This window comes from Hyposmocoma kahamanoa, unplaced genomic scaffold (assembly GCF_003589595.1).
Source record: "Hyposmocoma kahamanoa isolate Upper Pololo Valley unplaced genomic scaffold, ASM358959v1 117, whole genome shotgun sequence".
NCBI classification, from domain to species: domain Eukaryota; kingdom Metazoa; phylum Arthropoda; class Insecta; order Lepidoptera; family Cosmopterigidae; genus Hyposmocoma; species Hyposmocoma kahamanoa.
The window spans coordinates 433,456-443,071 of NW_020653397.1; the positions used below are offsets into that span (position 1 = coordinate 433,456).

Below are 9,616 nucleotides of genomic sequence, written 5' to 3' on the forward strand. Positions count from 1 at the left end.
TTGCTATATTGATGTGTCATTCATATACGATTTAATTTTAAAGTGACAGGACAACATTGACGCTTTGAAACTAAGTAGTGTAATATTAATATAAATTATAGCCATTTTGTTATAATTATGAATACAAAGATCGAACACTCAGAAAAAATTCCTTCGATCCGGTCGGATTCGAACCGACGTCTTGCATACCGTGCCAGACGCTATACCAACTAAGCCACGGAACGAACCAACGGACCTCACGAATTCTTCTATGTGCTTGCGTTGTGTCTTGGTATTTTGGTTTTTCAACGACTTTCTAGTCGTAGCGCCATCTATGAGAAATCTATGGAAGCTTTTTCTTTTTTCTGAGTGTTCGATCTTTGTATTAATAATTATAACAAACTAGTGGAGTAATTTCACAAAAAATAATTGAATATCAATTCAATAAAAATTTAATTAATAAAGCCATTTTGATATAATACTAATGGGTCGTATTCTAGAACTCTACTCAATGGTCAAGTCAAAACTTGAGTATGATTTAAAGCATTGAAAATCATACTCAAGGCCGTGCCATTAGGGTCGTATTTCCAGTGCTTGAAATCATACTCAAGTCTGCTCAAATCCTGACTTGAGCATTGAGTACAGTTCTGGAATACGACCCTAGGTTAGTTGTCATGTGCGATATTGGTTGACAGCAGTGTGACCAGATTTAGCAGGATCCTGCGATTCTAGCAGGATAACTGCGACAAAATTTGGTAAGCACCCCTTTAGGGCTTAGCAGAGAAGGATGCCTCCAACTCAGCTTTTTATAAAGCGTGTAATACCAAATTAGTATCACGTCTTTCAATATTAAAGAATCATGTCAACACAACCAAGCATCAAAAAAGCATTTACGAATTTATGATTTCAATAAATACAAAGTCCTACAAAAATGTATACTATTATAGTACAATGCCAGAGTGCCTTAAGTTACAGGCCTGGACTAGCTAAGTGAAAGTTCACGGCCTTTATTATTAATATAATATAATTTTTATTAAGAATTTTGCATTAGTATTTCCATAAACTTTTTAATTGCACTGGATTAATGTTTTATTTACTGCGGAAAGTTGATAAAATAATTGTCAAATTATAATAATAAACGAATACTCAGTTATTCTGTAGTACAGGTCTTAATAGTATTCTGTGGTAGGTACAGTCGGTGATGCATTAAAGGTAATAAATACTTGTAGTTAGATTTTCATTGTCACTACGACCGATTGAGGAATGGGATAAGGATGGTACAAAAAAGATAGGATTAAATGTGTCGTAATTTATTTCTGAACGGAGCTTAACTTTACAATTATGAACGAAAATAACTTTCCAAAAAATTTATTTATTTTTACGAATCTTTCAAAAATCATATGATTTTTGTCCAACTTATCTCAAACTTTTATAAATGAAAGGACTGTTATTTGATAATGTTTTCTAAGATGGATATAAATTTTTAGCTGGCCACTTTGTTTCACAGGTAAACAATATTAAAACGAATCAACGAAGTAGATTTAAAATGAACACGTTTCCGCGATCCTACAAGTGAAACAGGAAGTAATAGTGCAAAATGGGTGCATAAATTTTAGTGCCATCATTTCCTGTGGCAGATCTTCGCAACTCAAAAAATAAGTATTTTCTTCAATATAGCCAATAGCTTTGTGAACCCAATTCAGAATGAATCATCTTGTGGCAAAATGTGTTATGAAAATTTATTACATAGATTAAACGATGATTAAATACAAGTGGAGTTTAATTCTATACAAAATATGAGTTATGCGTTAACATATTTTTAGAATTTTTTCAAAAAAGTTTAACAGATTTTAGCCGAAAAGCTAGCAGGGTCATCAATTGAAACATTTAAATTTGGTCACACTGGTTGACAGGATAGCGCCACCATTCCGTACACGTTAAATATATGGTCATCACTACGAAACAAAAAACCTTAAAATGTGCAAGGTAAATCTTCGATTTTTCAGCGATCGTAAATATATTTCGTTTATACATGTAGGTAAACCCCGGTAATCAAGAAAAGGGTATTTTATCCATTACGATTCGTATTAAAAGTTGGGTCTCATTTGTAACCAGAGCACCCAAAAAACATTTTTTTTTTTATCAACAACAACCATATTATTATATAGAATTTATGTTGAAAAAGTAGAAGGTCCCTGGAGTCTGGAACTCTATTCATTAACATTACTCAACCTCAACGTTGAACAAAGAAAAAAACCTAACGTTTATAAAGGTACTATGCTCCAAATTGGAACGCAAATAGTCCTCCCCAAGTTTATCTAGTGACCTAAGTTTGTGCTAGTACTCTGCTCCAGTCCTAAAGTCCTAGTAACATAGATTTTACACGAGATACCTTGACCTACTGCGCTTCCTACACCGGCCATTTTCGAAAACCATTTGTTCGAAGAAAGCGAGGCCGATTATAGAATACATTATCGTACATATATATATATACTTTAAAACACACAATGATGATTCAAGTATGTAGGGATTCAAAAGTTGTTGGCCTTGACGAGTTTTCATATTAGAAACTTAGTGGTATGCGGAAAATACAATCTTAACATAAGTGTTCGACAATACTTCTTATATTAAACATATATTCCTGTTTACATTTATTATGAAAAGGTATTAATTTAAACTATTTCCTAATATTAACGTTCAACATTAAATTAATATATTCGTAAAATGAAATACCTTTTCATTTATAAACCCCGGGTAATGATAAATGTCTTCAATGAAGTTAGTCGTTAACACTGATTGGCTAATGGACGACCTTGGCGCATTATGTTGTTTCTAGATATACGACCCATTAAGTTTTCCAGTCGGTCGACTAAATCTTTTCAACTGATTTTAGCGACTTAAATCAATTGAAAAGGATTTATTACAAAAAAAACGAATAAAATTGACTTTGTGTTGGAAATCATGAAAAGACAAAAATTATTTCAATAAAAATTTCGTGTTTTATAATTGTGAAACAATGTGTCACAAATAAATTACAACCTAAACAGTAAAACTTTTAATTAATATTATGTTAAAAATTGGTTGAAACTTTCTTTAAGAACAAATGAAATCAAAACATAGTGCCTTGTGCAATAATACTAAAAAGATATGAATTTTAGCTACTTCGATGGCTCAATCGTTTGCACTGTGGGTACTGGGAAGCAGGTGCTACGCTCCGGAACCAATTCCTTTACTGGGGTACTCATAGTACCGACAGGGAATTTTCAGTTTGAGATGCATTTTGAGTGGTTGTTTGACCACTATTATTATAAATATTGAATGTCAAATTTTAACTTCTTTCAGAATCTTTGTTTCTATTTCACAAAAATTTCTAACGTGGAATAATAAATATTTTAGTTCATGAATGCATAATTTATAACTTAATGTGAGTTTTCAGTTTTTTGTTATTTTCAATGTAACATCACATTAAACTTTTGTTAAAATTGGCTGGATTATATATATAATATCGATTCATAATGCGTGTGGCTCAGCTCTAAAATCAGCTGGTAGCTGTCAAGACACAGGGCTGCCAACGTAAGCGGGGGCCGCCAGCCACCAACTTCACGTCGGCCATGCGCCACACACAACATCGCCGCAGTATCGACAAACGTTCACAAAACGTTTAGACGTAAAACTATAGTGTCACTTCTCTTCTTATTTTATTAATTAGACCATTTAAAACTTCAATTTTTCCTTCGTTTTAGTTGTTTAAGTGTTAAGTGTAATTAATGTTGTTTCAATAATGCAAAGTGTCGCATCCGTAAACGCATTCTGAAGCAATTACGTAATGGGAATTATGCTAGAGAAGTTTAAAGTTTTACCCTGAAATTCAACATGGCCGCTGACACAGGAATGGATACTTGCCCTAGTCCGGAGATCACGGACTCCAGGAAACGACCTCTCGACGGAGATTCAGAGAATGGCGATGTGAAGCGATCGCACTTCAGCTCGGGTAAGTCCGTGCGTCGCGCAACGCACCACCGCGCCCTATGCGCTCTTACCGACACTGTTTTACTTCATTGCGTATTTGGCAAGCAAATATAACATTGACACAGTGGTTAGCCTACTATGTATAGCCTCCAATAAGATTGTTATCAGAGTACACCGCTGTTATCAGCGTGACCTATTTAAAAGAGTCCCCAGGCCATTGGCGGCCCAGCAACTCGTTGCGAGCCTAGAAACGCGAAAAGCGCGCTGAATATGTTGCAAATTGAAATGCTCCCAGTGATAAGAGCCGGCGGGCTCGTAAAATGCAGCATTTATTGAATATTCTCTTTATTGCTTTCACATAAAGATCATAATCCTTGCTGATAAGACCCCGCATAAAAATTAAGTTTCCAATTTATCAAATGGAAGTATTCGAACAGTAGTCGATAAGCGTCAAGCGGCCCTCCCTGTGTTTAGTTATAATTTATGAGATGTTAAACGAGAGTCGTTGTTTTTTAGTGCAAGACTTGGTGACGGCCTTGCCACTGGCCAACGGCCATGGCAATATTACGTCTCATTTCGGTGAGTCGTCGTTTCTACAATACTGTTCGCTCTCATGGCTTTGTGGTTGTTGTGGCGCGCATGCTGGCGCGCGCACTCGCTCACGCTCACCTGCCGATGCTCACTGCTCACTCTGTGGAGCTGCCGTTGGTCAGCCTGGAGCCATCAGCGGCTGAGCCGGCAGCGTAGGTGTTAGCGGTCGATCGTCCTTCGCGCTCATGCCTCGATGTCGTGAGCCATGTCGTACTTAGCCTCACCTCGCCATACGCCACTCGCCACCCGCCACCCGCCACCCATGGCTTAGTCGTTGCATCGTTGGTGTGATCATCACCTCAGTGTACAGTTCTCAACATTTACTATTTGGTTCTCGCAACTTCCTCTTCAATTTGTTTTATTTCTCATCTGACCGCTTTTATTTCGCTTTATTTATTTGAACGTCACGTCATTAACTAACAATGATTGGATTAACATTTATTTCCATAGTCCATCAATTTATTTTAATAATGCTATTCCGTTCCACAGTATTTAGGTATAGTTTGGCACTGTTACACGTCCGTACCTTCTTTTAAAGTTCTAGTTTATTCATAATTTTAGGATCTTCATTTTAGAATCCTGTATCATTTTAAAAAAATCACACAATAGTTGATAAATAATTAGGAACGAGCGCAAAGTCTGCAAGTAATCAAATACCAATCAACAGTGGTACATGCCTTCACAGTCAACAAAACATGTGAAGCAAGTGACGAGTCAAGGTCACTGCCGTCGCAGGCGCAGCACGTTGCGCGGTTAGCGATGACGTAACATTAGGAGCTGCTGAGATCAGGTGTCGCGGCGCGCAGGCGCAACGCACAACGCGCAAGGTTGCAGGGCTCCGTGGGTTGCAGCTATGCCACTTGCGCAACGATTTAGAATTTTATCGCGACCATTTTTGGACGTAGTTTGGGGTTGTTGTTTATAACGATTTGATACTCTGTTAGGCGTTGTGATTGGCGAGCGAAACCTTTGTTTGCAGGTTTATTTATTAATAGTTTTAACGACGTTTTTGTTAAACCGTTTATTAGCGTAAGTTAAGTACATCCTTTAAGAGTACATGATTTGATGTCAAAGAATAGACTAGCATTCCGTTTATATCCGAAATCCAGTTTGGGGCCATTTAAGGGATTCTCAGAAGATCACGAATTATCTAATGGAGGGCAAGATTAAAACTTCATTTAACTTTTATAATCCGTCCATTTTAAAGGAACCGCGCGTATCATTTTCTAAGTATTTGCGCCCTGAATCATGATTGCAAATATTTGAGGAAAACTTCTACCAATTTACAAATGGGTTTCCTTTTTATATATATTATCTTGAAAATTTTCTTATTAAGTCTGTTACCACATTTTGTAACTGCGAAATTCTTGCTATTATCTATTAAAAAAAAAATTAAGTAGGCATATACAACTTACTTTCCGATGCTCTCAACTTAAGGGTGTCCTAGAGATATCTGTTATTTCAGGTTGAAGAAATACTCAGAACTGCAAGAACTATTTACAGTTCTGGTGCCCCTCGCTTTCAAGAAACCAACCTAAAACTTCTCATCTACTAACATATGTTGATGATTACATATCAACTCACTTTCCGTTCGGACGATGACGCAATCAGACATAACCTTGTCATATTAACGGAACAATAACAATATTATTTACTTAGATATTTCTTAACATAGAACCCAAAATGTAACCAGCTCATGCGGCGGTACCTGCCGTATTGTGCCTTTCCTAATTTATTACCTTGTTTGTAATGTTGCTTGTATTTTCGGATGTTGGGACAAAGGGTCTAAGAACGTAATTTTTGTGTGTTAGAAACTAATGTTTTGCCTAGGAGAAAACGTCTCCACGGCAAGGGTGACATGAACTTCCAAACTCCTTTCGTTTGTTTCGTTGTTTTCGGCCCAAAGTAGGGTAGGAATTGTTCAGTAATTAAACTTATATAAATTCTGGGATGTCATTCTGATAATTGTTTATTTGGTGCTTGAATGTTCGATGCCTAGTCAACGCTACCCTGACGTATGACGTAATTGATCTCTTAGAAAATGTCAAGGATTAAACGTTGAGCAATGTGATACTCAAATTCTTGAAGTGCAGGCGAAAAGCGACTCTTGAGAAAACGATGATTATCTCACGAAATTCTTCTAAACAGGTTGGCTCACGGATGCATTTACACGCGAGCAGTTTAGGCATTTACGACACCGTTTTTTCTTGATTTTAGTGTGATCAATTTTTTTTATGTGTTAGCTGCTAGCCTTGACCCATGTTTATAAATAGTACTGTGCACAAAGGACGTGACTTAAAATAGGAAAACCGTAAACAAATTAATATTCCTTATCCAAATTTTACCAAACATTATCCTTAGTAACAAATCGCTTCCCCGGATTGCAAAGTTCACTCTTTCCGAAAAATCGTACCAGTTCCAAATTTTCATTATGATAAAGTTGACATTCACTAAGTAAGCATCCAGTTTACTCATTAATGATTGTTGTAACTGAGATAATAATAAATGAGCCATTATGGGCGTAACCTGTTTTGCTATTGTTAACAAGCACGATCTCATCTTCGATTTGTCGTAAAATATATTGGCCAATTCGTAAGTTTTTGGTTGTTAATTTTTTTGTTCATTCCTTTGTCCATTTTGTGGATAGCCTTGGAACTAAATAGATTTAGCTGTTTCTCTTTAACATTTACGGCTTTTATATTTGCCGTATTATAATACGGTAGTATATATACTACATTTAGGATTGACAAGGGACTTAAACACTTCATTTACACAGACCTAATTTTGTAATATAACGTCTTCAGTTTAAAAAATATCTAAATGATCTATCTCTAAATGGGCAAATGTATATAAAAATATACTAAATATTGTAAAATCATTTCTCAATCATAATTTGTTGGTCATTGTAATTTAAAAGTTTATTATTTATTAAATATTACGTATCACATATTCCAACAAAGTCATCAATATTGCGCAATGTCAACTTCATTATGTTATTAATCTTGATATTCAGCTTAACAATGCTAAAAACGACATTGTTACAGCATTGAACAAAATGTGTGAAACTTCGAAGGCCGGGCTCAATGCTGACCTTTGTTTCATGATTTGTTGTTCTTTATCATAATATGAACGTTATCTAGCACAATTACTCAAATCTGCGATAGTGGGCCGACAAACGACGATTGTTTTATAATTCACTGATATGGCTCGTCTTTTGATTGTGCCTCCTAGGTACTTCCCTGATAGCTAGTCTTGTAAACGTCATCAAACGGAGTTAAATTGTCCTGCTAGTAACACCAACATAGAGATTGGACATTTTCGTTACGCCTTCTAGAGAAAATAAAACAATTTTTAACGAGGACATGTCACACCAACCAAAATTTAAAAAATAATGTCATTTTAAAGTGAGGTTTCAAATTGTGAGGAGGTAGTTTATCGGGATTGTGTTATCCATTTCTTTAACGGATAAAATATAACATACTCGTACAAATCTGGTTTTAATCCTACTTTTAGTCATTCTGCAACTGCTCATCATTCTTGAGCGTTTTTATGTTAGTTGTTTCTATCATCTGGAATTCTCCATAAATCATTTGGAAATGTTACACACACGGCAACTGACCAACTCGCTGTGACAAGAGACATAATGTGAGAAACACGGCTCCTTCAAGCCGTGGCCCTCAAGAAGTTGCCAACTGTCGTTAAGATATCCCGCGTTTGTTTGCACCTAACTTTTCCCGTTGGAATAAAAGTTTTGTATTTTAAAGGATGGATAAGATATTTTGAATAAAATTTAAATGTTTTGGTCTCCTGATGAATAATAATAAATACACCAAACAACCACACTAATTACCTGCTCTCAAAGTAGAGAATTTCCCCTAAGAGAGCAACGGAATTCACTCTCACTACACAGAACACCTAAACCAGATCCAATAGAGAAAATCATTTCCCATATTGGTCCTAACAAACACGGGACCTCACTTCCAGCGTCCACAGTGCAAAGCGTTGCCACAGTGGTCGTCATTTTTTTATAAAGCATCAATTCATTTCTGCAAGTCAAGCAAGAACATAGCTGTCGATTGTCAAAAGTAACGTCACTGCGAGCTATCTGTCAGTATCTCTAGAAGCGCGAGCATAGGCTACTACAATTTTAAAGTCGTCGCGCTCACAAATGTCTTTTTTTATTTATTTAAGAAAGTCAACAGCCCAATACATTTAAAATTTATTGTATGCTAGTCAGTGTTATAGCCAATTACACATTTTCTAGACTACTCGCATAATTTAGTCGTTTGTCGTCGCATTGACAAGCCGAACAGATAAGTGCGTATTAGACGATGTTAAATATTAAAGAAAAATTAACTCGACTTAATTCTTAGCGTGTCATAAAATCTACCAACCTACTACTATAAGAGCTACAATAAACACTACTCGTCCTCCGAAAGGATAAAAATGAAATACCTATAAACAAAAAAAAAACAATCAATATGTTTTCCTAAACATATTGATTGTTTTTTTTTTGTTTATATTTTTTTGTTTTAATTAAACTGTTTTTCCGGATTTTAATCGCGTATATTTGTTTTTTCAAACAAACCGACGTTTCGGACCCTTTACAGGTCCTCTGATGAAAAATCCCAAACAGACATAAGACTGCTGTACTAATTAATATGTTTTAGTTTATTCTAATTTCTATTATTAATTAGTAATAAATGGAACTTAATAAAAATTCATTCAATAAAATAATTTGTAAAATTAATGTAGCGTAAATTGGAATGCCTTCTTTGTAAAATAAAAATAAGGTATTTAATTAACAACTATTGTAACTATAGTGAAAAAAATAGGGTGCTTTGCATTAATGTTAGTCATAACTGGTTGAAGACTGTACCACCTCAGTCAACCGTGATCACGGGACCTGTGAAACGTCGGTTTGTTTGAAAAAACAAATATACGCGATTAATATCCGGAAAAATAGTTTCATTTCCTATGTCGCGAAACAATCGCGAAAACCTAAAAACTCGAAATCAATATGTTGATATAATATTAGGGGTTAAAGTATGAAATTGCCGTTTTATTGCAATAGGTT

The 9,616-nt window shown here is 35.5% G+C and overlaps 1 protein-coding gene across 4 annotated transcripts in view; it reads left to right on the forward strand.

Moving 5' to 3' along the window:
* Positions 1-3,612: 3,612 nt before the first annotated feature.
* LOC113239935 (RNA-binding protein Nova-2) overlaps positions 3,613-9,616 on the forward strand; it is an 86,654-nt gene continuing 80,650 nt past the window's right edge. For 3 of the 4 annotated variants that reach the window (XM_026477097.1, XM_026477101.1, XM_026477099.1), the window contains exons 1-2: positions 3,613-3,970; positions 4,465-4,527. In XM_026477097.1, the coding sequence (XP_026332882.1) occupies positions 3,853-3,970; positions 4,465-4,527 (181 nt within the window). In that variant the 5' untranslated portion in view covers positions 3,613-3,852. The remainder of the gene's footprint in view (positions 3,971-4,464; positions 4,528-9,616) is intronic. The other variant, XM_026477100.1, reaches the window with a different exon arrangement.